At 37.4% G+C, this 27,986-nt stretch overlaps 1 protein-coding gene and 9 non-coding genes across 10 annotated transcripts; all 10 read left to right on the top strand.

Annotated features, from left to right (window-relative positions):
- Nucleotides 1–9: 9 nt before the first annotated feature.
- Nucleotides 10–27,740, top strand: arid4a (AT rich interactive domain 4A (RBP1-like)). The gene is given in 26 exon segments (XM_051133279.1): nt 10–260; nt 890–987; nt 1,409–1,458; nt 1,778–1,888; nt 3,535–3,600; nt 4,334–4,424; nt 4,553–4,632; nt 4,754–4,848; nt 5,369–5,501; nt 7,226–7,305; nt 7,520–7,596; nt 7,675–7,841; nt 11,139–11,211; nt 11,451–11,545; nt 11,926–12,023; nt 13,057–13,312; nt 14,033–14,310; nt 16,464–16,643; nt 17,027–17,120; nt 17,201–17,393; nt 17,736–17,798; nt 18,251–19,426; nt 21,716–21,820; nt 22,331–22,537; nt 23,968–24,114; nt 26,961–27,740. Coding segments are annotated over 26 exon segments (4,368 nt in total). The 3' UTR covers nt 27,065–27,740.
- Nucleotides 10,302–10,383, top strand: LOC127180280 (small nucleolar RNA SNORD53/SNORD92). The gene has a single exon (XR_007829617.1). It is a non-coding gene; the product is annotated as a small nucleolar RNA SNORD53/SNORD92 (small nucleolar RNA).
- On the top strand, nt 12,480–12,561 carry LOC127180281 (small nucleolar RNA SNORD53/SNORD92). The gene has a single exon (XR_007829618.1). It is a non-coding gene; the product is annotated as a small nucleolar RNA SNORD53/SNORD92 (small nucleolar RNA).
- On the top strand, nt 13,446–13,528 carry LOC127180285 (small nucleolar RNA SNORD53/SNORD92). The gene has a single exon (XR_007829622.1). It is a non-coding gene; the product is annotated as a small nucleolar RNA SNORD53/SNORD92 (small nucleolar RNA).
- On the top strand, nt 14,493–14,574 carry LOC127180286 (small nucleolar RNA SNORD53/SNORD92). The gene has a single exon (XR_007829623.1). It is a non-coding gene; the product is annotated as a small nucleolar RNA SNORD53/SNORD92 (small nucleolar RNA).
- On the top strand, nt 16,784–16,865 carry LOC127180279 (small nucleolar RNA SNORD53/SNORD92). Its single transcript, XR_007829616.1, has one exon. It is a non-coding gene; the product is annotated as a small nucleolar RNA SNORD53/SNORD92 (small nucleolar RNA).
- Nucleotides 20,359–20,440, top strand: LOC127180283 (small nucleolar RNA SNORD53/SNORD92). The gene has a single exon (XR_007829620.1). It is a non-coding gene; the product is annotated as a small nucleolar RNA SNORD53/SNORD92 (small nucleolar RNA).
- On the top strand, nt 22,081–22,162 carry LOC127180278 (small nucleolar RNA SNORD53/SNORD92). Its single transcript, XR_007829615.1, has one exon. It is a non-coding gene; the product is annotated as a small nucleolar RNA SNORD53/SNORD92 (small nucleolar RNA).
- On the top strand, nt 22,923–23,004 carry LOC127180284 (small nucleolar RNA SNORD53/SNORD92). Its single transcript, XR_007829621.1, has one exon. It is a non-coding gene; the product is annotated as a small nucleolar RNA SNORD53/SNORD92 (small nucleolar RNA).
- Nucleotides 24,943–25,024, top strand: LOC127180282 (small nucleolar RNA SNORD53/SNORD92). Its single transcript, XR_007829619.1, has one exon. It is a non-coding gene; the product is annotated as a small nucleolar RNA SNORD53/SNORD92 (small nucleolar RNA).
- Nucleotides 27,741–27,986: the final 246 nt, after the last annotated feature.

Genomic DNA, 27,986 nt, shown 5'->3' with positions numbered 1-27,986 from the left:
CGGTTCGACATGCGCAGACTGAGCAGAGGCTTTCCCTCTGAAACGAAGATCCGTTCCCATACATCCCTCCAGCCAATGGGCTTCGCCGTCGGGACGCTTCGGAATCAATTTGACCAATCAGAAAGGTGGAGAACGCAGAACAGGAAACATGCAGCCAATCGGAGACCAGGATGGATTTGTTGTATTCGCGCAGAGCGAGAATCAGAGAACACCAATGAGAAAGCGCAATTCGCAGCGCCGCTTTTGTACTCAGCAATCAGGTTACGCGCTTCAGTCTAGCCAATAGAATTTTGCTTAGCGGGGAGCCAATCGCAATGCTCTGAATTTGCCCACAGTGGGTCCGGCAGCCAATAGGGGTCCGAGAAACACAACCTCAGCTCAACAGCTTGTTATTTCGTCTATGCCTTTGCAACCTAGTCGAATGCTGAGCTGAAGCAGTCATATAGGAGCATGTAAGTACACATATATATTTCCACACAACATTCAAACACCGATTTCGCGTAGTTAAACCGGTGTGCTCACATCCGTCTTATTAAAACTCGCTAGTCTGAAAGCGTTCCAGTCATATTTGTCGTTTTCCCGTGGTTTCCAGCGAAGGTATTTAGGCGACGAAGAGAAAAAAATTGAATGGCAGAGCCTAGTCACAGCTAGTCGGCTTGTTTTCTCACAGGATCCGGGATTTACCCGACGACTTTTGCTTAAACTAACCACTCAAAACCGAACAGTTTATAGCCAAAAACTTGTAACTCAGTCTGAAGGGAAAAGTCGCCTCACATAATGTTGCGGAACTAACCCGACGAACAGTTTAAATCGCCATAACAGCTTCACTATATTTAGCTTAACCGTCACAATTTGATTGACAGGCGTCAGTAACCATCATAACTGTCAGTTTGCCGTTCTTCGAACTCAATACTTTGGCAAATACAGTGTTAAGTGAGGGAAATGTGGGGTTAGTGGATGGTGGAGGGGCTGACATGGTGCAGGACGGTGTGTGAGCTATGATGGCGACGTGACACACACACTCACACTCGCACACACACACACACACACACACAGTGAGTGAAGCGGGAAGGAAACACGCAGGGTTTGAAGGGGTTATGTTTTCCTTCAGTGACTCCGTGCTTTGTTTTTACACCATCAAGACATCGTAAGTGGCTCGGATTGGAGGTAAAGTCACGGTGAGGCAGTTAAAGCTGTGTTTTGAGGGGTTGGTCTTGTTTATTTGATCATTTTGAAGGGAGGAGGGCGAGAAGTGGCTAGCCGCGTTAGCTGCTTTAGCATTTTCTCTGTTGTGTGTATTTGTGTTGTGCTGTCAAATCCTTCACACGTATACATATGACACGTTTTTTAGCACATGGCGCCAGATCGTGACTCTGTTTCTTTATGCATGTGTGTTGTTCTGTTTCAGCAGTCAAAACCAATCGAGCTGGACTCCCTCAAATAGCCATCAAGATGAAGGTGAGTCTGTGATCCTCTGCAGTTCTGATAGGCGACGCCTCCCCAAATGAAGCCCAACAAGCATCTGGAATAAAACACTTAAATGAATGAATCCCATATGCATGGGGTTTTTATAGAAATTGTGATCAGAAAAGCTCAGTAGTTCAATGATTGAAGTAGTCAGACTGTATAAGTGCTTTAAGAATAACCAAAACAGTCATTTCCATATTACTTGAGTGCTGTTACTTTTTAAACTATTCCTGCTTTTCATAACTATGCAAAGAGCATTTATTGGTATGAATTTGTCTATGCACCTTAATAATATTTACACTGTCCACAGGTAGCAGATGAACCTGCCTACCTGACTGTCGGGACGGATGTGAGTGCGAAGTACCGTGGTGCCTTCTGTGAGGCAAAAATCAAGACTGTTAAACGCATGGTGAAAGTTAAGGTAAGTCTATCTGTGTCTAAATTTTATTGATATAGTGCTTTTCACAATACACCTTGTTTTAAAGCAGCTTTACAACAAATCATGATTGTAATGTCTGTAGCTCGGTGATAATGTATTTAATATTATGCTGCAGTTAAGATTTGCTATATAGTATAAATCGCTTTGAAACTTTTAAATAGTTCTTGACGTGCACTGTCAGCTATCAGTCATCTTTAATATATCGCTGAGCAACAATAAAGTTTACATTTTGTGATTTAAACAATTAAGTAGTTGAGATTTACAAAATACTATATGTGACCCTGGACCACAAAACCAGTCGAAAGATCAGTTTTTAGAAATAAGATTTATACATCAACAAATAAACTTTCCATTGATGTATGGTTTGTTAGGATAGGACAGTATTTGGCTGAGATAAAACTATTTGAAAATCTGAAATCAGAGGGTGCAAAAAATCTAAATACTGAGAAAATCACTTTTGAAGTTGTCCAAATCAAGTTCTTAGGAATGCATATTACTAATCAAAAATTAAGTTCTGATATTTACAGTAGGAAGTTTGCAAAATATCTTCATGGAACATGATCTTTAAATAATGTCCTAATTATTTTTGCTACTTGTGACTGGTTTTGTGGTCCAGGGTCACATATATCATTATATGTGAGTATATGTACAGGTGGATAAAGTTGTGTACTATATACCCAAATTTATATCACTGGTCGATAAAACAGTATAAGCGTCAAACGGTTAAAATTTGCCATATAGTATATATTGCACATTCTAAACTTTGTCCAGTTAAATACTTCTTAAAATGTGCATTGTCAGTCATCGTAGCTTTCTGTGTAGGTTTAAAAAAAAAAAAGAAAAGGTGTGCAGTATTATAAGTTCAGAGTACACATGTAGCTGTGCATCTTATGTGTCAAGCCAGTGTCAGATGACATAGAAGATAAACAAAAGTGTAATTTTCTGCTGGTGACAATGCACCGATTTGTTATTATAAATGGGTTGTGTTCCTTTAATGCAGAAGTGTTAGATGCACTTCGCACTGCAAGATTTAGTAACACAGCAGGCCCACAAAAGAAAACCAGAAGGTGATGATCCTGCTTTGTGAAGCAGATCTTGCTCTGCAGACCATTCGAGAATCATCTGTACAAATCATCCATCTTTCTATATAGAGTAGCTAGTAAGATGAAAACTCTTATGTTGTGAAAATGAACAATAAGCTTACAAATGGCTTAATTTGGCTCAGCACCTACCAATCATAAGTGTGTTGTTTTAAAGTTAATCTACACACTTCTGTTTTTGCAAGACCTCGTTGTACGTCATCAATGTTTTGTTGGTTTGGTGGTGTTTCTTTTTTTTTTTTTTTAAACGTGACAGCCTTGGGTAAAACGGAGCGACACGTGCCCTGAAGTTTGTGTTGCACATTCTTAAGTTTGACTGCAAGGCGATTCTAAGTAGTTGCTCTTGACTGTGTACATAGGCACTCACTAAGAAGCTTGTTTGAGAGATCATGAAGAACACAGCGTCTGTTACACAACCAGATTACTTCACCTTCACTGAACCATACTGCTACTGTCTTCCCATCCGTGTCGTTCTCACCGTCATGCTTTGGTGATCGTTTTCTATATTTTTTGTCATTTTGTTGGCAGGTTGTGCTTAAAGGAGACAGCACCTCACAAGTCGTCCAAGATGACCAAGTCAAAGGACCCTTAAGGGTAAGAGAGACTTTTTGGACACTTTATAATGCTTGATATAAAGCTTCTGGTTATTTCTTACTCATGCAACACTTATAAGAAGATACTTCAAAGTTGTAGCCATGTTCAAACTGAACTTTCTTTCATACCTGTTATTACTGAATTAACTGGCTGTAAGTTTTTCTTGTTCATACCTGTTAATACTGAATTAACTGGCTGTAAGTTTTTCTTACTGGCCAAAACTTTAGTTTTTTCACTCACATAATTGATCAACACTGTACGACATTGTGTCAATCAGACCTTATATGTGACCATTGGACCACAAAAGCAGTAGTAAGTATCACGGATATATTTCAATTTTATAGCAATTCAATATATAGCAATTTTGTGGTCCAGGGTCATGTATACAAGATGAGCTTGTTTCAGTTTTTCTTACAATGTGATTAAAATCATGTATTATGTTAGAATGGCAATTACTTTTGTTTATTGGCCAAAGCTAATTTTTTTCTCTCTCTAATTTGGAACTTAACATGTTAATTTAGAGTATAAATAAGTATTCACAGTTATGGCTGGATTATTGTTTAAATAAACTCAGCACCTTGTGCACTTTCTTAGTTATAAGGCAAAGGTGCTTTATATTTTAGCTTTTGACAGCAAATATTTTTTTTTAACTGAATACTATTTAAATTGCTATCTATATGTGTGACGAATTTATTGTGTGAAAAGTCATAATGTTATGTATCTGTGGTCTCAGGTTGGCTCAACAGTGGAAGTCAAGAGCCCAGAGGGTAGACTTAGCGAAGCTGTCATCAGCAAACTTACAGATGCCAGCTGGTACACTGTGGGTACGTACAGACATAGCTGACTAAATTGCCCATGAGTTGCTCCTATTGGACAACTCTCAGGCCCTGTAATTGATTTTCTGTAAACTAAACTTGCAATTAATATTTCAACATTTTTCCCCCCATTGCAGTTTTTGATGACGGAGATGAGAAAACCCTTAGAAGAACTTCACTGTGTCTTAAAGGTGAAAGACATTTTGCAGAGAGTGAGGTGAGTTGTGAGGTGTTGCCTGCATCATGTGTCTTGTGGTTAACACTCATCTCAGTTCTCCTCTACCTTTTCTTTTCTTAATATATATATATTTTTTTCTGCCTGTTTCTCTCTATAACAGACTTTGGACCAACTGCCCCTGACTAACCCAGAGCACTTTGGCACTCCAGTCATTGGAAAGAAGACAAATCGAGGTAGAAGGTCTTCTCAGGCAGTGTGAGTATTTACGGTCCTTTCCTCTTTGTGCTATCTATCTTTGTTGCAAATGTATATGACTGTTATTATTTGTTAAATAAGTCATATTCCTCACAGTGCATCAGAACAGTTCTAACTTTATTTTATATGATAATTATCCCACTTTATGTGCATTATATTTAACAGGCTGTTGCTAATGTACCTTAAAGATGTATATATGTAAATGATGTATAAAGCTCTGATGTCTGAGTGCAACAACATAATTCATACTGAGCTAAAGTACACTTCAGTTTTGTTGTGTTCGCAAATTGTTACAGGTAGGTCTTTATGAATAACAAATAACATGCTTAGAGTTAAAGAGAGAATAATATCCTGATTCCTAGTTGGGTCCTGAGCTAAAACAAACTATTTTAGCAACAGTATTTTTCGATTTCCATTTATTTTCCTATATGCAAAAATACAGTTGAGCTTTTCTGATCAGTGTTTTATTATGAAAAAGGAGCATGTTTCAAGTGTTAGTGCTTTGTTTGATGCATTGCAGTGCAGAAGATGAAAAGGAGTCTTCATCGAGTGAAGATGACGACGATGACAGGAGGAGGCTTAATGATGATCTTTTGGGCAAAGTTGCCTGCGTACAGAGTAGCTCCGATAGTGATTCCTGGCACTATGTCCTGGTGAGTCCTTGATTCATTTACAGTCTCATAAGTTTATTTTAAGGTTGAACAAGCTACATTTCTGAAAATGGTCATTATTGACTCCCCTTCATACTGTTCAAGCCTGTATGCTTTTTTAACTTGGAACACAAAAAGAATATTTCTCAAAATCTTTGCACAGCTTTTCCATACAGAAGCAGTTCATAGTAAGAGGCTGTAGGACCATCAAATCAACATAAACATAGTCTCTATGGCTGAGAGAGTAGTTCTCTGAAGTTATGGGCTTGCTTTGTTTGGGGAACAGACTGAAAGTTGTACACTAATCTTAAAGTGTCTAAAGCTGTTGTATGGGAAAAACTGTACTCTTGACAATAGGTTGAACAAAAAAAAAATGTATATACTGGTTTGGAGCGTGAGAATATTTTTAAACAATATAGATGGATACACTCTGGAAGTTAGGGTTGGGTACTGAACTCTGTATTTTTAAGGGTAGCAGCCGAATTGCGCTGGTTTTACCGAGTACTGATTCACGTTAAATCAATCGGTGCAAATTTCGGTACATGAGAAATCATCTGGGCGCATACGTTACAGAGAGAGAGAGCGAGACCCTGTGACGGGATGTCACCCCTGCAACTTGTTCAAACACAACACACAGGGCAAACCAAAATGTTTTTGAAGTGTGGTTTTCTAGGGCCATATGGTTTCTGCAAAAATGTGGACGGGATCGTGTCTATTCATAAAAATGTAATTTACTCTAGTGTGGAATGCCACGGAATCTTTAGATGAATAAATCAAAAGTAGATCTGTTACTTAATTCGAATCATGACATGGACTAGTGTTTGTGAATATTAAAATGCGAAAAGATTTTTTTAAATATGAATCCTGCATGTTCTGTTTCTGGTGACACATTTTTGTTTACTACACAAAGTGAAGCACACGTGACGCTAGCAGTGATTATCGGCCTCTGCGTCTGTATGATGACATGAACACATGAACTTAATCTCCAGCCGCTGTGAGATTCACTAACTGAGAATTTTACCGTTTCATTTACCGTGTACACACAAACTTGTCAACCTGTCAAAATAAAAGTACAGTTTCACATGTAATAGAAATGTATTACTCATGTATTACATTTGTCCAGTATAATGTACGTCTTTACATATTACATTTTCATTTTCAAATTTAAATAAATTAATTGTAGAAAAAAATACTATTATTATTATTATTAACTTTTTAAAAGGAATATTCACACAATTTTTTTTTTTCCATGTTTTAATTTATTTGTTTGCCCCAAATTAAAAAGGTATAATATTAATTTGATTAAAAATAACTGAATGTTTAATGCCTTCATTTGATTATCAGAAACATTAAAACACAAGGACTTGAAAAAAAAGAAAGATGACTGTAGGGCCCTTTCAAAATGTTCAAATATTTTATTTTTCCACTGAAATAAATGGTTTTGTTATTACACAACTGAGAGTAAGGTACTGAAAAAAGAATTTCAGTACCAATACGGGTATCATACTGGTTAAAATGTGAACGGTACCCAACTCTATTGGTGGTTGCAAAGGTTATGAATTGAACCTTTTAATTGAAAAAGATGTTGCAAACAGAATAGATTTTTTCAGACTCAAGACTTTCAGTTCTAACAACAACTTATTACATTACTCCTATACTGGTAAAGGTTTACTATTTTCCCCCTTTTTTTTTTTTGAAGAGCATTAATATTTTCTTCCTCTTTCAAGGTGATATCTCCAAGCTGCAATGATGACCTAACTGTCAAAAAGGACCAATGTTTAGTGCGATCATTTGCAGATTCCAAATTGTGAGTAACACTGAAAAGTATCTTTGACATTTCAAGACCACCATGAGGTCAAATGACATTTTTGTTTATTCCATATCTGTTAGCTTTGCTCATTAAACCGTTTCACAGTATTTTTAATATTGACATAATATGATTTTTTTTTTTTTTTTTTTTTTTTTTTTAATAATGAGAGTTGTTGTTTCCTCTCCGAATTATCACTGTTTGTGTATTGCAGTCACACAGTGTCACGCAAAGATGTTCAAGAAGTAAACATTGGCACCCTTTCCAAACCCGAGTACTCAAACAGGAAAGGTACGAGACCTAAGATCAGCTGACCCTTTATTGACTTGAATGTTTCCAGGTCAGAGTCTGATTTTTCTCTCTTGCTAGGGTTTGAAGCAGCACAGCACTTTCTACAGGCCAGAGAGGTCCCTGACAACTGGAAAGTGGACTTGAGCGAGATTCTTGAATCGTCCAGTAGTGATGAAGAAGACGAAGATGAGGATGGTGAAGGCAAAGAGGGCGAGGAGGAGCAGAAGCAGCAAGAACCAGAAGTAGTAAGACTACTAGTCACTTCTATTTCTTTAACTTTTGAAACAGATTTTAAGGTAAACTTATTTGTTAGGTGTCTGCTACTGACGTATGCAGAAATTGGTGGTGTTGGAAAATTGTGGTCTTGTCTTTCAAACTTGTGAGCTATGGTTATTTTTTCCTCCTTTTTGACTCAGGCGTTTCAGTTTATGCTCTTGCGTGGACCCTTGTTTCTTGGTCTCTGTGATTGGCATGTAGTTTTGCAGTGATTGCTCTGATTAAAAGGGTTGCCAGAGCTGTGCTGAAGCAATACGAGGCCATTCGCAACCAGTGTTGGTATTTATGTCGATTTGTGAAGACATTCCCGCGGCCCTTTACATCTCATGTTCTCGTACACCTTGATTAAGCCCACTGAATGGTCTCAGCATGTGGGAAAGCCCCCAGGCTCTGGACAACAATGTCGCATTCTTCCTGCTCCCCGAGTTTGGACAAATGGCCATTTGCTTGGTTTTCCGACACGTTCCCATGGCAACCGCTCGTTCCTTTGGTTGTGAAAAGGCTGCGGGATTGGCCCAGTGGAGGTGTGCCAGTTCTGATGGTGGGCGGGACTGAGCTCATCTCAAAGAGAGTCTTCTCTCCTCGGTGGAGAAGGTCGGGCACGTTGCACAATTATAAGGCCAGCATGTGAAAAGATAACTGGAAACATTTGTTGGAACTGATGGGTTGCTTTTCTTTTTAATGTGTTTTGTCTTGAGAAAAGCTGCGCTAGGATTCTGTTTAAACTTTGGATGTATGAAACTACATATTTTTAAAATCGACTCGTCGGTGGGTTGCTGACTAATCAGTCTTAAGGAAGCCCTCTTTGGTCCCTGGTGTGAAAATTAGTGCATTTGATAGTTTAAACATATTGCTTTGTAAATCCTGATATGTGCTTTATTGTGAATGTATTAAAAATACAGCCTAACTGATGTTTGACTCAGCAAAGCACTTTTGCTGAGTTGTCTTTCCTCTGCAACAGAGATGCCTCACTTTAATGCTAAAGGCAGAAATTAGGATATGCAGGTTTTTCAAGTAGTGTTTTCAAGATTTATTGCAACGAATGTAAAATGCAGTACCACCCCTATGCTTAACTTAATATTCCATGAGTTATCTTTTATATTTAGTATATTTTTCTTGGCCATTATAGTTCTTGTTTGTGCACTGTGGAAGATGCATGTACTAAAATGCTTTAAAATGTCATTTTTCCATCACTTGTATTTTATGTGTGCAGCCACAAACATGGTGTGAGTAGTCCCATTCAGAAATGGATGGTTATTATGAGCTGGTTCTTTTTGATAAATCAAAAACACTTATGAATCAGTAGGAGTGGTTAATAACTTAATCTGGCTCACTCGCATTCAGTCACGTCCAACTCTGACAACTGCTTCGGTGTTGTATATGTAATGCTAGTGAGAGGTAAATTAGTGCATTTACTGACTGGTTGTTCTTATGACCAATATGTAATTACAGATGCACACCAAAACAGACCTTTTTTTAAAAAAAAATAATGTTCTGTGTAACAAAAACAAACAAAAAAAAGCTGAATAAGTAAAATATGACCAATTATGTTCAAATACACTACGAGTCAAAAGTTTTTTTTTTTTTTAATGTAAAAAGAATTTTTAATGTTCTTTAAAGAAGTCTCTTCTGCTCACTGTGTGTTTATTTGATCCACAGTACAGCAAAAACAGCAAGTTTTTAAATATTTTTACTATTTAAAATAAATGTTTTCTATTTGAATATATTTTAAAATTTAATTTATTCCTGTGATCAAAGCTAAATCGCTGTCACATGATCCTTCAGGAATCATTCTAATATGTTTATTTGCTGTTCAAGAAATGTTTTTATTATTATTACTATTATCAATATTTAAAACGGTTGAGTGCTTAAAGATCAGCATTTATGTGAAATAAAAAGCTCTTGTAACATTATACACTATACCATTCAAAAGCTTGGAGTCAGTATGTTATTATTATTGTTGTTGTTGTTGTTGTTGTTGTTGTTATTTATTTATTTATTTATTTGTTTATTTATTTAGAAAACAAAATTATATAATTTTTTTACTAGCAAGGATTCTTTAAATTGATCTAAAGTGATGATAAAAAAACATTTATAATGTAACAAAAGATTTATATTTCAGATAAATGCTGTTCTTCTGAACTTTCTATTCAAACAAACCTGAAAAAATTCTGCATAGCTGTTTTTAACGTAATAAAAAAGCAGCAAATCGGTATTAGAATGATTTCTGAATGATCATGTGACTGGAGTATTGATGCTAAAAATTCAGCTTTGAAATCACAGGAATTAAATTGTGAAATGTGTTCAAACTAGAAAACAGTTATTTTAAATGGTAAAATATTTCAAATTTTTCTGTACTTTGGATAAAATAAATGCTGGCTCGGTGAGCAGAAGAGTAATACTAATAAAATGGGAGAATGAGAATGGGGTCAATATGATGATACCAGAGAATGGTTTCGCTAACTTCACTGATGTCATGTGATGTTACAGTTCTCTTGGCTGTCTGATTAACCTCTGATTGACACATTTGGAGAAGCCCATATTTTATATTTACACTTTGTTGAAAATAATATTTAGTGATAAAATATAACATTGCAGGCTTGGTGAGCAGAAGAAAACTTTTGACAGGTAGTGTATATGCCATGCATTAAAAGTCTGTAAATAAGCATTTATTTAAGCTGAAGTTTGATTCTCTTAAAATAGAAAGTGTTGTTAATAGAATCAATAAGGAACCAGACGTCGAGAGTAGTTAAATTCCTCACAATTCCCATTTGCTGCTTGCAGTGGATTATATCTTTTCTATATACAAATGATCTTTTTGATGTTTAATTTGCATGTCAAAATCATGTTTTTTCAGGGTGTTTTGTGAAAAACTGTCACAGAGAGAATAAAATAGTTTGGTAAATGATCAACAGTCAGTGATCAATTAGATATGTACTAAGAAAACTTGGTAACACTTTAGTATAGTGTACAATTCTCACTATTAACTAGTTACTTGTTAGCATGCCTATTATTAACACATTGGCTGTTTGTTAGTACTTGTAAAGCACCTATTCTGCGTGACCATATTCTACGTCCCTAATGCTTGAACTTAACAACTTCCTTACTAACTATTATTGAGTTTGAGTGAGAACTGGACCTAAAAAAAAAAAATGTGACTGAGAACTTTGTTGTTAGTTATGTGACTTATGAGTTTTTAAAAAAGATGGTAATCTATAATTGCTGAACTTCAAATTCATATGTTGCACTTGCTTTCTCTTAAACAGCCTGATGATGAGCCAGACCCAGAAGAAAGGGACCACTTTCTACAGCAGCTTTACAAGTTTATGGAGGACAGAGGTAATGCCTTTCACTATGGGAAAAATTAAATGGGGATTAACAGTCTTCATGGGGGCAGCTACATGGTGTATATCATAGTGGATGTCTTTTGTAGTCTTCGTGTGAGTGTGTGGCCTCAAAAGTTAAATGATTTTTTATTTTTATTTTTTCTTCTCCTTCCCTATAGAAGAATCTCATGACCAGTTCTGCAGGGCACATTTTGAGTTTAACGCTTCTCTGCACCTTTGCTTTCCTTCCAGGGACACCAATTAACAAACCTCCAGTTCTTGGCTACAAGGATCTCAACCTCTTCAAGCTCTTCCGACTGGTACATATTCACGGAGGCTGTGACAATGTGAGTGTTCTTAGCGTTCCCACCATCTGTTTATTGTGCTCGGCAAGTGGGAAGTGAGACCTTGCCAAAAATATGAAGCGAAAGTGGCCGCTGATTGAATTTATGAAGTTCACAGAGCTGGACTGAGTTGAAAAATGGCTTGTTTATTAAATGCATATTCTGTGAATGTTATTAAGGGTAATTATATTTGGAAGTTTGGAGTGGTGATAATTGGGGAAAACGGTTGTGCTTGTTCGAGTGATGTCATGTTTCTCTAAGCTATCTGATCCCAGGGCGCGGTTGACACATGTGCATGACACTACCAGCTCTGTGCAGCAAGAATTGGCGCTTTTAGTCATCAAAAAGACTTGTGTAATGAGATGGTTTATTTTGTTTTTTAGATTGAAAGCGGCTCTATTTGGAAACAGATCTACATGGATCTCGGCATCCCGGTTCTGAACTCTGCTGCCTCGTACAATGTAAAAACAGCTTACAGAAAGTAAGTGCATGCTCTCGCAATTCCTGCTGTACAGGACTATATTTGTTTACTCAGCAGCCAGTGTTCTTTTCGTGTCGTTGGCAAAAGGAGACGGTTTTCCACTTTCAAAGGTGACTTTTGCTGCACTGTTAAAGGAAAATTTGGAGTTATTTACAACTTGATGTTTATGGATTGCATCTGTGGGATGCTTTTGACTTCAGCAGACGGTTCTTTTGACCTATTCCTCAGTGTAAACAAATGAACAAAAAGCATGTTTACAGTAAATAAACTTTATAATGAAGCCCTGGCAGATGAGCATGCAGTAATACGAATAAACATTTCAGATAATGCAACTACACTTTTACTAAGGTACTTGTATAAAACTGGTGTGTTAAATTCCACGTTTTAACTCATGGTTAAATAAAAAATAAACACAGCTCTTCTGATAATTAAAGGCTTGTTAAAAGGGAATGGGGTCAAATATGATGATACCAGAGAATGGTTTCGCTAGCTTGACTGATATCATGTGATGCTACAATTCTCTTGGCTGTCTGATTAACCCCTGATTAACACATTTGTGACCTTGGACCACAAAACCAGTTTTAAGTATACAAAAAATGCACTGTATTGGTCACAATTATTGATTTTTCTTTTAGGCCAAAAATCATTAGGATAGATCATGTTCCATGAAGATATTTTGTTAACTTTTGATTAGTAAAATGCACTGCTAAGAACTTCATTTGGACAACTTTAAAGGCGATTTTCTCAGAATTTAATTTTAATTTTTTTTTTTTTTTTTTACAGATTTTTAAATAGTTGCATCTCAGCCAAATTTTGTCCTAGATACAAACCATAACAAACCATACATCAATAGAAAGGTTATTTTTTCATCTTTTAGATGATGTATATACATCTCAATTTAAAAAAGATTGACCCTTATGACTGGTTTTGTTGTCCAGGGTCACATTTGGAGTAGCCTATATTTATATACACTTTGAAAATAATTTTTAGTGCTAAAATATAACATTGCCCGTCCTTTTGACTTGAACCTCAGGTACCTGTACGGATTTGAGGAGTACTGCCGCTCGGCTCAGATCCAGTTCAGGACGGTGCACCACAACGAGCCACGGCCAGACCGCCCGCCAGAAGTGCAGTGCGTAAAGACTGTGAAAAAAGAGAGCGAAGAGACAGACGAGATGATGCAGCAGGTTACAGAGGAGCCTGGAACTAGCGAGGACAAACCTGCAGCAGACGCTGATGAGTCAGATGCTGAGAGCGAAAAGGGACGCAAAGATGTCTGCTCGCCCAGGGTGAGTGTCTTTCTGTCTTTCTCTTGGGCTGCTCTCAGGATGTGGGATTTTCATGCTCAATGACCTGCCAGCTGCAGAGCAAAAACACTTATATTACAAGTGGGTTTTTTGTCCGTCAATGAGATGGAGGAAATGCACATGATGATACTGGAGAATGGTTTCGCTTTCATGACCAGATGTCATGGGATGATGCACTTCTCTTGGCTGTCTGATGCGCTTCTTTGACTTTAGATTGATTTTAAAGGGCATGCCTGTTGTTTTGAGTTTTTGAACCAGAAAACATCCTGCATTTAAAGGAGCAGTTCACCCGAAAATAAAAACTCACTTTCATGTCTTTTGACAGCTGCTTGTTCCACAAAAGTGAATGGTGACCATGACTGTTAAACAAGATTCTCTAAAATGTCATTCATATTCATGCATGTTTACAAAATAAGACTGTATTTAAAATGTTTACTGAACCATTCTTTCAGAATGTTAAAGTTTTTAAACAGTAGCTTACTAAGTAAGTTAAGGAAGGCTTTTAATTGTGAGTGCATTTAAATGGTTATACTAGTTCTACAATGTAGGTTATCATAAATTTTCTCTTCATAGAACATGTGACATGACTTTGAATATTCAAATAAATGGTTTTGTGTAGGAAGCTTCACATTTATTTTTTCCCCCTTCAGTTTTCTTGTTAGAAACTAGCTAAAATATCATTGTGTGCATGTGACTCCTCAGGGCCGACGGCGGTGCACGGTGACCCCTGTGAAAGTAGAGGCCAAAGAGCCTGTGAAGCAGGAGAAACCAAAGGAGGAGAAGAAAAAGGAGGAGACACGTGGACAAACAAGTGGAGGAGAAAACAGCGGAGAGGAGCAAAAGGAGAAATCTGATGGGGAGACCCCCGGGAAACGTCGCAGCCGCCGTCTTGAGGAGTCTGACAAAGATACTGATGATGAAGAACAGGATGATGATGAAGATGAGGAAGACGATGGCGAGAGATCCAGACTCAGGGACCGGTATGTCACCCTCTGTGATTAATCCGTTAACCATCTTGCTGATCCTGGTAAACTGATTTATGGTACAGTAAGTGTAATGTCTATCAAATGTCATTTAAACACTGAATGGCTTTTGAAAAAAGAGAACTGTCATGCATGTGATTAGGCTTGAAATTTTGGATTTGAACCTGTTCTAGCAGAGACAGAAATGATGATACCAGAGAATTGTTTCGCATACATGACTGATCTCTTGTGATGTTACACTTCCCTTGGCTGGCTGATTAATCTCTGCATTTAAACAGGAGAGTCATGAGTAATTTCAGAAAAATGAACATTTTGTACATTTTGAAGTTTTAAAGTTAAATTCTTGTATCTAAAACACTTTGAGAGTGCAAAATTAAGAGTGCCAACCCATGTTCTTAACTAAGAAAACTTAAAGATTTGAAAAAAAAGATTTGACTTGTATCTGAAATTTAAAGGGGACTCAGCCCTCTTTTTATTTGTGATATACTGTCTGTCTAAATTAGATTCACACTGATGTTTTAGGAAGCCAAACAAATTAGAATATAATAAAAACAATTTTATGTTATTGTTATTCCTATGACAGTCATTTTGTAAAACAATGGCAAAAAAAAAAAACTGTATAAAAAAAAAAAAAAAAAAAAAAAAAAAAAAAAAAAGGAAAATGAATATTCCATTGGCATATTATTTTTGCTTTACATTACAGTAGGAAAATTACAATACTACTTTCCTAATTTCTACACTTGAAAGATGTTTTGAATTTGGACTGCAGTAACGTTACCCATTTAAACTGCTAGTTGTCAGCAATTCATATACACTTAAGCTTTCATTTTGACGGAACCAGCAGTAGAGCTTTTATTTTGACAGAAAACTCCTGCTTCAGTGAAAACAGGCTTACAAAAACGCATCCCACTACAAATATAGGGAAATGCTATAATCATCTGCCATGAAAATAAAGCAAAGCTGGTGGTAGGGTTGTGCCGATAGACAATAGTATCGTTTTTTCGGGGGAACGCCAACCCCCCCCCCCTTGCGCCGCAGACGTGTGCAGTGTAAATAAGGGGTACGATCACTCCGCTGTGGCGACCCCTCATAAAAAGGGAGCAAGCCGAAGGAGAGAGAGAGAGAGAGATTTATTCATCATACAGTGATGCAACTATTGTATCCACCTATGGTATCGGGAGTATTTTTTTAAAGTTCATAAACTTAGTCATTATGTTAATGTTCTTTGCTCATTGTCTGTAGCTGCTTTTTAAGTGACTAAGGAAACATAAGTATTAGTAACTTACAATGTTTCTATTAAATTGTTATCATGTTAAACACAAATTAAGTTATATTAAAAACATTAGGCTGCTTTTAGCCTTATGCTGGTGTTGGTTCACTTTCCGTTAATGAAACTAAGTGAATAATTAAATAAATTAGCACGATAATGTTGTGTATCGGAGATCTCACAGGCTGACCATAGGACGATATGGAAATTGAGCATATCACCCAACACTAGCTGGTGGGCATTGTGTTCCTAAACGCATGCTAAACTTGCACATGCAGTAAACGAGTTCACTGCATTCATTCACTGTGAACTGAGCCATTCTGAGGCACCTGAACAAAGTGCTCACTTCGCTTTGAAATACACAGCGAAAATAGACTTGATGAAGGGATTGAGCCATATTGTGCTTTCGCTTTTAGTTCGTTTGACAGATACTGTGCCAAAGCATAATGGCCCAAAACATAACTTTAAAGACCTTTTATGTTAGAATAATAGTTTAAATATATTTTAAAAACTACACTTTTTGCCCGGAAAACCTATCGTTTCATATTGTCATGTGACCACAATAATAGTATGACAGTTTTGCTTAAAATGTTGTAATTTCCTGTGATGGCAAAGCTGAATGTTCAGCATCATTACTCCAGGCTTCAGTGGCACATGATCCTTCAGAAATCATTTTAGTATGCTTATTTAGTGCTCAAGTAACATTACTTATCAGTGTACATAAGACAGTTGTTTGTGGAAACCGATGCATTTTTAGGATTCTTTGACCAATTTTGAAAGTTCAAAAGAGCAGCTGTTATCTAAAGAAGTGCTGTTTTCTGATATGGTACTTGAAATTTCTTTGTGTGGATGAAGAATCTAATTGTTTGTGTTTATTTGGCAGAGATGAGAGGGAGGAAGATGATGGCTGTGAGGACTCTGAGCATTCTGTGACCGGCACTAAAGTCAAAGTGAAATACGGCAAGGGGAAGACACAGAAGATCTATGAAGCTAACATCAAGAACACAGAGATGGATGACGGAGAGGTGCTTTACCTGGTGCATTACTACGGCTGGAATGTGAGGTGAGGTGTTGATGTAACTGCCTTTTAATGTTTAATTTACTTGTAATTTGAAAGAAGTATAAACTGTAAATAATGACTAGATGCACGTGACAATTATGGCTTGTTGAAGGCTTGAAAATAAAGGCTTGTTAAAATGAGGTCAAATATGATGATACCTGAGAATGGTTTCGCTAGCTTGACTGATGTCATGTGATGTCACACTTCTCTTGGCTGTCTGATTAACCTCTGCTTCAAATTTCACATGTGTTATAATAAATCTTTAGCCTGATTTCATCCTCCTTAGACAGGATGTCCATTGTTCATGAAAACTGAATGGGTTATTTATTGTTCACCTTGTGCATGATGACAATATTATTCAAGTGATTGTTTTGTCTCTGTAACAGATATGATGAATGGGTCAAGGCAGATCGAATAATATGGCCTGTCGATAAGGGTGGAACAAAGAGAAACAAAAGAAAAAAGTGAAGGTGAGTGACAGTCTGTCTTAAAAACAAAAACAAGATTTATCTTTCGAGAACCTTGGGGAAATTTTTTTTTCGTGATCTCCTTCACCATAGAATAAAGAAGATGGAGAAAAGGAAAAAGAGGAGGATAAACAGGCCAAACAAGGGATACGGCGAGGTCGTCCTCCGCTTAAATCCACCCCTCCCAACACCTCCCGTAGCGTGTCCAAGACCCCCAGCAGTGAGGGTCGGTCCAGCAGCAAGAACTCACGGCCCACAGATCCCACTGCCCTGCCAAATGGAGAGGGTAAGCTTGTCTAAACTTGTCAAAAACTCTGTATAACTTGTGTGCTCTTGCAGCTGAAGTTCAGGACTGTTAACTGGAGTGGTAACAACATCATGATGCTATTTTGTTGCTGCCTTACTGTCATAAAAGTTACAGAAACTGGCCTTTTGCCATGTGATGATAAAGATTTTAGTTTCTATAGTCAAATTATTGGCTTGGTGGGTTATTACTGCTGCAAGTTACACTTTTATTTATGCATTTGGCATGTGTTTTTAATCTAAATCATCAAATAGTGTATTCAAAAGTGCACATTTTACCACAATGTATCCTCCTTTAACACTTACCTCTTAAATATCTGAACAGTTACACCTCGTCGGCGAACGAGAAGAACTTCTGGGATGTATGATTCAGATAGAGGATCTAATGGTAAGAGCAGCTCACATTGCTTTGAGCTGATATAAAAACAATACGTAGAAACTGATAGATTGATGGTTCTTATTTTCCACCGTTTTCTATAAAACACCTCTTTAAAAGAATTTTAAAGCATTGTGTTCCTTAACATCTTTGTGTTTTATCTCAAGTTCTTAATGTGAAATGAAAGAGCCAGCTGTCATATGGAAATTAATTTGTTTATGACTTAGATATATAAACCTGTGAGCTCATGCTGAACAAAGAGATTTGTCCAGTGGCTCTTCCCGCACCATTTTAAATGGTTCTGATCTGTTGACTGTTTTTCAACAGTTGGCTTTGAAAACACAGATAATTGCTTTAATTGTCCAACACATCTGTGCATCACTAGTTTTAAGCATCATACCTGATGATTAACGTTCTTGCTCATTTGACTTTGTATGTTCTTTTCCTTTTACTCACGTTTTTAGATTCAGGGAACTCCTCGGATGATAGCGAGTGCGAGGAATCTCCTGAGAAGAAGCTGGAATGGACTGAGACAACCGATCCACCCTTGTCAGCGACAGAAGAGGCAGCTGAGGATCCCTCAGAGGAGAGCACAATGCCAGAACCTGCGCAGACTGAGCCTGAACTTCCCAGCAGCCCTCAGGAGATGCCCAACTTCAAGGAGAGCGAGAGCAAACCCGAGGAAGACACATCCCTGCTCCCTGTAGAGTCTGACGACGGATCTCCAAAACCGAGAGCGAAGAAGCCTCGTTTGAAAGAACCAGGATCAGAGACTCCCACGCAAACACCTGCCGCTGCTAATCACACCGAGACAGAGGAACCCTCCACTCCTCCGCGACCTGCGAAGAAATCCCAGGAAACGCCACACAGCAGTCCTGTAGAGAGAATAAAGCCGGTGGAGACACCAGGCTCAGACACAGACTCTGCAACAGAGGAAGTCTGCCCGCCCGAGCGAAGCAATGCAGTGAAACGCAAAACCAATGAACAGCGAACGCCGGAAAAGAAAATCCGCCTAGAGAGAAAAGAAGAACCCAAAATGCTTTCTCCAGTTAAAACGCCACCATTGGAGAAGAAACCCGATCCTGAGAAGAAAGCCGAGGTGGTGCAGAAACCAGAGGAACTCCCCTCTCCAACATTATCATCTCCCAGTAAAGATATCGAGGTGAAATCTGAGATGCCCGCTCTTACCAGAGAGGTGCACCTCAGGGTAGAACCTCCTTGCCCAGAGCAGGAGGATTCAACAACGCCCGCAAATGAGGAAATGATGCCTCAAATAGGCCCCGAAGCGCTGGTCTGCCACGAAGTGGACCTTGACGATCCAGAGGACAAGGACAGACCCTCTGGTGAAGAGTTACTGATGATGATGAAGGAAGAGAAAACTCAGCCTCTAGAGCCTTCCAACCAACTTCCTCATGTCCTGGTTGCGGTGGGACCCCCACGCCTGTTTTCCCCGTCCTCTGCCCCCAGCCCGGATGAATCTCACAGCACTAAGAGTGAGAGCGATGCCACCATCGAAGTGGACAGTGTGGCAGAATCACAGGAGGGGCTCGGGGAGAGCGAGTCAACTCATAGCTTTGATGCTAGCGCAAGTTCAAGCAATTCCAGCATCTCACTACAGGATCGAGATGGAAAGGACAGAGGTAGGTTAAAGCTTGATGCACATTTATATAATATTATTGACGACAAACCTGGTTTTAAAGAGCTTTTGAATTGGAAAAAAAAATTATTTGACTTTTGGCATAATGGATATGATCAACAATAGGCCTTAGTAAGGGGAACACCATTAACTAATTGTTAAAACTTGTATGGCTTCATACAAGTCTCTTACTGAAATATGTAGTAGAAAACCCATGTAAGACTTTCATCATTTAAAAAAAAAAAAATCAGTGTTGCTTTATACATATTTTGGACTATGGGGGTTGCCATTATTTCAATGACATGAAATGGCTGCACACGGTGAGCTACTGGCACTTCCTGTTGCTAATTTTACCGCAGCACAACTCAGAAAATAAAATACTGATACGATGCCACGTTTTGTGGCTTTTGGTTGTAATTTTCAGTCAAAGGGAAACGAGAAGCAATGTAAGTTTTTACCACTTTTTCTAACAACAAGAAGAGGAGAAAAGAATGGAAAGATGCCTGTGAAAAATTCCTAAAGACCTGCATCTTTGTTTTCTCCACTTTAGCCCTGATGTCTTTGAGGCATTTAATAAACCACAGCTGAAAAAGCTTACAAATGGCAGACACAAGAAATACTAGATGCCATCCTGGCAGGATGTAAACATGCTGACGCTTGTCATGATGCTGCAGCTACTGAAGGAGTTTCTCAGCGTGAATTTTACTCTATATCCAGAGGTGTTTAGACTTGTTGGGAAATCGTTGGTATGACATTTGGTTTAAGCCTTTACTTTTATCCATCGCCACCTGTAAACTCTTTCAGTAGTTTTGGTCATCGTATCAGTATTTTTTTTTTTTTTTTGTTGAGTTGTGGTTAAAAAAAAAAAAAAAAAAATTTGCAGTCAATGTGGAATATACATGATTAATCAAAGGTATGTGAAAAAAAGAAGAGAGGCAAAGATGATGATACCAGAGAATGGTTTCGCATAATTGACTGATGTCATGTGATGTTTCACTTCTCTTGGCTGTCTGATTAACCTCTTCGTTTCTCATGTTCAAATCTTAGTAAAATTTAGCTTTAAAGTGGGCATGATCTGCCTTTTATTATTATTTTGTACTGTTCTCTGAGGTCCACTTATGTTATCAAGATGTTCAGATGCACGTTTGACATTTGATACTTTTATTTTTTCCACTTAAAGAAATAGTTCACCCAAAAATGAAAATTCTTTTAATTACTCACCTTCATATTAAGCCATGCAAGTCTTAAAGGATTACTCCATTTCCAGAATAAAAATTTCCTGAAAATCTAGTCACCCCATGTCATCCAAGATATTCATGTCTGTCTTTTTTCAGTTTTTTTTTTTTTTTTTTAAGGAAAACATTCCAGAAATTTTCATATAGTGGACTTCAATGGTGCTCAATAGAGTGAAGGTTAAAAATGCAGTTTCAATGCAGTTTCAAAGGGCTCTACACTATCCCAGCCAAGGAAAAAGGGTCTTATCTAGTGAAATAATCAGTTATTTTCCAAAAAAAAAAAAAAAGTGGACAATCTCTGTACTTTTTAGCCTTTTTAACCTCTAATGCTTGTTTTGTCTAGCTCTGTGTGAATTTTGTGCATTCCGGTTCAGTACAGTTAGGGTATGTCAAATCTCCCATCTCATTTTCTCCTCCAACTTCAAAATTGCTGTTTTACCTCATGTCACCCCCTTTTTTTTTTTTTTTTTTTTTTTTTTTTTTTTTTTTTTTTGTAAACACTGGGTCAGTACTTTTGCAGTGATGTTGTATGATTTTGGAATTGTTCACCCTAACTTAAACCAGAATGCACAGAGTTCACATAGAGCTAGATGAGATGAGCATCTGAGGTTAAAAATGATACAAATTGTACTTTTTTTTTTTTTTTTTTTTTGTTAGAAAATAACTGCTCGATTTGCTAAATAAGACTCTTCTTCCTCAGCTGGGATCGTTTAGAGCCCTTTGAAAAGCCCTCAAAATACATGGCTTTACGACTGAAGAAAGAAAGGCATGAATATCTTGGATGACAAGGGGTTGACTAAATTATCTATAAATTTTTGTTCTGGAAGTGAACTTCCTAAATACCTGGGTAATGAAATGTGTATTCACAAAAAACTTCAGAAGACAAAAACTACATAAAACAGTTTGGAAAGTTGTGAGTTATGTGATATGTGATCTAGGACCTTCATACAGTGCATGCCGTTAGATCTGTATTATTTTTATGGCAAATATTTTTGACTGCTTGATTGCCTAAGTTCTAAGTTTTTGTTGTTTGTTTTGCTATTAATCTGCATTTTCAGGTCAGAAGAGGTTATTGGATTGCACTACTGGCTCGTCGGCCAAAAAGCAAAAACGCAGCCAGAAACGCTCAAGCGCTGTATGTAAAACAGAAAAGAATGGAGCAGGTGAGTGTTTTGATGCAAGTTCAAAGCCTTGAAAGCATTTATGGATTGCTGTCCAAATGAGTGTTTACTACTTCTGTTAGTTGTTTGCTATAAACTGATATTAAAGAATTAATTTTATTTTATTTCATTTGATCTTGTTTCTTATGATTCCTATCCTGGAAGCTTATACTGGAAGTTTTTTTTTTTTTTTTTTTTTTTTTTTGTAGTAAATATTGAGTATATGTGATTAATCGAAGGTTGGTGGAAAAAAAGAAGCGAGTCAAATATGATGATACCAGAGAATGGTTTCGCTAGCTTCACTGATGTCATGTGATGTTACACTTCTCTTGGCTGTCTGATTAGCCTCTGCTTCATTTCTCACTTTTTTGAATTTTAATAACATTCTAGCTTTAATTTCTATTTGTGAGCAATAATGGCTTTAACTGTATATGATAGTGTTTGTTTTTTTTTTTTGTTTGTTTTTTTATCTTAGAGTCAAACCTGATAAAATCTCTGTCTGTACATCTCCAGGTCACAGTAGCGACAGTGAGGACCTGTCTACCATGGACAGCTCTAATAAGCTAACCCCAGTCAAGCACTCCAGCCTACCCAAGAGCCAGAAGCTTTCTCGGTCGCCCGGTCTGGTTTCTCCCAACAGTAAAGACATGGAGAAAGACAAGCACAAAGAGAAGCAATCCGTCCCTTCCCCACGCACATATAAGTGGTCCTGCCAGCTGAGTGAGTTTGCAAACTTTACCAAAGTTAATGTGACACATTTTGGTTGTGGCTTCTCATGCTTTGCTGTTTTCAGATGTTGTAACACAGGGGTCTCCAGACTCAGTCCTGGATCACCTGAATCAGCTAATCTTACTAGGCATACTAGAAACTTCCAGGCAGGTATGTTGAGGCAACTCGTAGCTAAACTCTGCAGGACACTGGCCCTCCACGACTGAGTTTGGACACCCCTCTTACAACACATACTTAGTAGATACATGCACATTCGACATTTAATACTTTGATCCACTTAAAGGGATAATTAAAGGGGTAATGTCAGATTTTTTTTTTTTTCAGTAAATATTGAATATATGTGATTAATCAAAGGTTGGTGAAGAAACAACAGAGGCAAAGATGATGATACCAGAGAGTGGTTTCGCTAACTTGACTGATGTCATGTGATGTTTCACTTCTCTTGGCTGTCTGATTAACCTCTTCATTTCTCATGTTCAAATCTTTATAACATTTTGGCTTTAAAGGGGTCATGATCTGCCTTTTATTACTATTTTGTACTATTCTCTGAGGTCCACTTATGTTATCAAGAGTTTTACGTCAAATAACATCATAATTTAAAATAAGCTGTTTTCTGTCCTGTTTGTGACCCCCCTCATTGGAATGCACTGTGCGATCAAATGCGACACATTCAACATTTGATACTTTAATCTTTCCGCTTAAAGGGGTAGTTCACCCAAAAATTCTAATTCTGTCATTATTTACGCACCCTTTGTCGTTCCAAACTCGTAAGACCTTCATTCGTCTTCGAAACACAAAATAAGATATTTTGATAAAATCTGAGAGCTTTCTGACCCTCCATATACAGCAATACCATGTTCGAGGTCCAGAAATGCAACAAGAACATCGACAAAGTGATTTGTGGTTCAACTGTAATTTTATGAAGCTACGAGAGAACTTTTTGTCCAAAATGGCGCTAGGGTGATGTGGAGGAGAAGATCGTTGAATGAAGGGTTTTTGTTGTTTTGTTTTATTTTTTTTTGTGCACAAAGTATTCTCATAGCTTCATAAAATTATGGTTGAACCACTAATATCACATGAACTATTTTGTCAATGGTCTTGGTACCTTGCTGGACTTTGAACATGATAGGACCTTGTTGTCAATTAATGAAATCCAGACTGTACTTTCTCTTATTTTTTTCTTTTGGTTATTTCTGATATGCATTTGATTTAATTAATTTTTGATATGCATCAGAGGCTGGTTTATATATAGGATTATGTATGATACATTGGCTCTTTTTAAAGCTTGGGAAATTGTTAACTGTACCCAGATTTCCTCTGAAGTGGATCCATGCAGTTGTAACTGAAGTGTCTGTAGTCTCATATGAATTCTTGGAGACTTTTACATCCTGTCCTGACTGGTTCCTGCTTGTTTTTCACAGCTGAGCTGGACAACATGTCAAGTGCTGAGCGGATTTCATTCTTGCAAGACAAGCTACAGGAAATCAGGAAGTACTACATGTCACTAAAGTCTGAGGTGGCTTCCATCGACAGGAGGCGGAAAAGGTTAAAAAAGAAGGAAAGAGAAGGTAAATTTGTATTTCATCGTAATATTATTGATGGGGGTAACGGTTCAAAATCTCTCAATACGATAATATCACAATATGAAGTCCATGATATGATATTTATTGTCATATTTAAAAAGACGAATGCAGGGTTTGTACAAGATGCTTAAAGTGCTTTGAAGTACTTGAATTTGATTTTTGAAATTAAAGGCCTGGAAACCGCTTGAAAATAGTAATATTTCTGAAGAGGTACTTGAAAAGTGCTTGAGTTATTGAAAGACAATGCATCTATGAAATAAGTGTTTAACGTTGTCAACAAGCACCTGTTTTTTCACACAAAATTCATTTAAATTAAAAAAGAAATCATACCTTTTTTGCTTATGTAAGAAAACAGTCAAGCTAAGCAAGTAGTAGTACTGACAGTGTCATGTAAACATGGCTGAAGTCGTGAAAAGAGGAACAGATGAACCGAATCAATTGAGTAATTTATGCTGGAACTGCTCTGATTGATTCAAACTGGTGACTTTAATTGTTCATTTTAAGTGATTCACTAGCAAAAACCAGATCAAATTAAAAGAGCCATTCATTTTTGAATTTTAGCATAGCTTGTAATGATTTTAAAAAGTACGTAGTGATGGGTGAAGCTTCTCGAAACTCTGAATCAGTTTTGCGTCGCAGAACCCCAGCATTTGAAGCACTCCATTGGATTGCATATCGCAAATCATTTGATTTAGATCAGGACTGCGTATCGTGTATCACGATTCATTTGATTCAGATTGGGACTGCAAATCGCGCATCACATCATTTCATTTAGATCGGAACTTCAAATAGAGTATGGCGAAACAACAGAGGCAAAGATGATGATACCAGAGAGTGGTTTCGCTAACTTGACTGATATCATGTGATGTTTCACTTCTCTTGGCTGTCTGATTAACCTCTTCATTTCTCATGTTCAAATCTTAGTAACATTTTGGCTTTAAAGGGGTCATGATCTGCCTTTAATTACTATTTTGTACTATTCTCTGAGGTCCACTTATGTTATCAGGATTTTTACGTCAAATAACATCATAATTTAAAATAAGCTGTTTTCTGTCCTGTTTGTGACCCCCCTCATTGGAATGCACTGTGCGATCAAATGCGACACATTCAACATTTGATACTTTAATCTTTCCGTTTAAAGGGATGGTTCACCCAAAAATTCAAATTCTGTCATTAATTACGCACCCGCTGTCGTTCCAAACCCGTAAGACCTTCATTCGTCTTCGAAACACAAAATAAGATATTTTGATGAAATCTGAGAGCTTTCTGACACTCCATATACAGCAATACCACGTTCGAGGTCCAGAAATGCAACAAGAACATCGACAAAGTGATTTGTGGTTCAACTGTAATTTTATGAAGCTACGAGAGAACTTTTTGTCAAAAATGGCGCTACAGTGACGTGGAGGAGAACAATCGTTGAATAAAGTGTTTTTGTTTTTTTGTTTTTTTTTTGTGCACAAAAAGTATTCTCATAGCTTCATAAAATTATGGTTGAACCACTGATGTTACATGGACTATTTTGTCAATGGCCTTGGTACCTTTCTGGACTTTGCAAATCGCGCATCACATCATTTTATTCAGATCAGGACTTCGGAGCGTGTATTGCAAATCATTTCATTTTGGATCAGAACACGTTTGTGAATCATTTCCCTAATTGAATGATTCAAATCAAGTGATTCACAATAAATGATTTTAAGTCCCTTTATCAAATGATTTACAGTCCGCACTCAGAGTCCTGATCTAAAATGATGGCTTGCAAATCATTATTTAGATCAGGACTTCAGAGCATAGATTGTGAATCATTTGATTTAGATCGGAACTTCAGACTATGGATCTCAAATCTTTTGATTCCGATCGGAATGCAGTGCGGGTTCACAAATCATTTGTTTCAGGTTTCGGAACGATTGCGCAAATCTTTTTTTTTTTTTTTTTTTAAAGTAGAAAACATTAAACCATTAAGGCAGTACAGTTATAAAAACAAAACAAAGAAAAAAATAAAGTATACACAAATACAAATCCCTTAAAAGTATATTTATTAGTATATTTTTATTCATGTATTTCTCTTTTTTTTTAGAATTTGAAATAGAAGACATTGTTCGATAAGTGAGATCTCTGATTGAAGTCCTTGAAAATCAAAAAAGTAGTGCTTCAAGTCCTTGAAAGTCCGGGAATTTCATTTTACAGTATCTGTACAAACCCTGCAAATTGAAGACTTGGAAAAAAATGAACATTTTGTACTTTTTAGAGGTAACTTATTCTATTTAAAGCACTTTGAGAGTTCAAATTTAAGAGCTCCAACCCATGTTCTTAACTAAGAAAACTTGAGTCAGTCTGTGAATTGACTTGTACCTGAACTTTAAAGGGGACGCAAGCATCTTTTTATTTGTGGTATACTGACTCAATCTAAATTACATTCACACTGGTGTTTTAGGAAGCCAAACAATTAGTATATATATAATATAATGATAATAACTTTATATAGTTATTGCTATGACAGTAATAGCCATATATTGTAAAACAATTGCACTATAAAATAAATGAATAAAAATGACTATTTCATAGGTGTTATTTGTGCTTTACACTACAGTAGGGAAATTACAGTACTACTTTCCTAATTTCTTGATGAAGGAATTGAACCATAGTGTGGTTTTGGTTTTGGTTTTGGTTTGACAGATACTGTGCCAAAGCATAATGGCCCAAAACTTTTTAAATGGATTTTAAAAATGACACTTTTTGCCCGGAAGACCCATCATTTCACACCGTTACATCCCTAATTATTAATAATAAATGGTCTTTTGTGATATTGACCTTTGATTTCTGATCAACAGTGTCGCACACCACAGCATCCACGTCGTCAGGCTCGTCCGACACGGGCATGAGCCCGTCTTCAGCTTCCCCCACGCAGAACACTGTGGCCGTCGAGTGCAGGTGATGTCACGCCCGTGACCCGCCCCCACCCCGCTCCACCTCTGCCTTCTCAGCATCCTGCTGCCTCCACGGAGACACACGGGCATACTGACGAGCCAGAGCAAGCAGCCAATAGCACTCGACTGCCCGCCGCCTCCAGCGTCTCCTCTGATCCCTGTCGGCCACTCCCACCTTCTGCACTTTGTAAACTGATCCTGCCTCCTCTCGCTCGCTGTCGCACCAGGGAACGGACTCCACGTGAGGGTTGAATGTAATCTAAGAAATCAAAGCTTACGACTTATCCATCCAGAACGAATATACGACGGCACTTTTCACAAACGCTGAACGGAAACCTCCTCTTACTGCTTCTGCGCAGCAGGGACTGAATTTGGATGCAGTAGTCAATCAGTTGAACGTTCCTCTATCAGAACATGCTCTCAGATCCCTAGGTAATGGTCACCTTAACCAGCTGGACATGGTTATTACAAAGAAAGGTCAATTGTAGTGCGCTTGTTCCATCAGAACTGCCAAAGTACATGTGTTACAGCAGAGTGCCCTATTTTGGAAAAGTAGGACAAAGTCAATTGCAAAAGGGAATGTAGTTTACTGAAAACTGCAGCCGGCGTCTTCCACTTCTATCTTAGTATGCGAGCACAGAGAATTATGCAAAACCTATTTTTGTTGTCTCTCTCTTTTTAAGAAAATGAAAAATGAAAAGAAAAAAAAGCAGCCCTACAGAAAATGTTTACAGTGGAACACGAGATCAAACTGTTTTCAGTGGACTAATTTCCTTTGCAAGTGTATTTTGTCTTTTTATATGTAATTGCAGAGTTTTTATTTTTAGTATGGAAAATTTCAAAAAGTATATATCACAGCCGTGAAGTTATTTAATGAAAGATTTCTAGAGCTGAAATTTTTGTGTAAAATAAAGGTATTATCTTGCAACT

Source organism: Labeo rohita, chromosome 17 (assembly GCF_022985175.1).
Source record: "Labeo rohita strain BAU-BD-2019 chromosome 17, IGBB_LRoh.1.0, whole genome shotgun sequence".
Lineage (NCBI taxonomy): Eukaryota > Metazoa > Chordata > Actinopteri > Cypriniformes > Cyprinidae > Labeo > Labeo rohita.
Note: the sequence above shows the minus strand (reverse complement) of the source record. Positions and strands in the feature narration are given on the sequence as shown.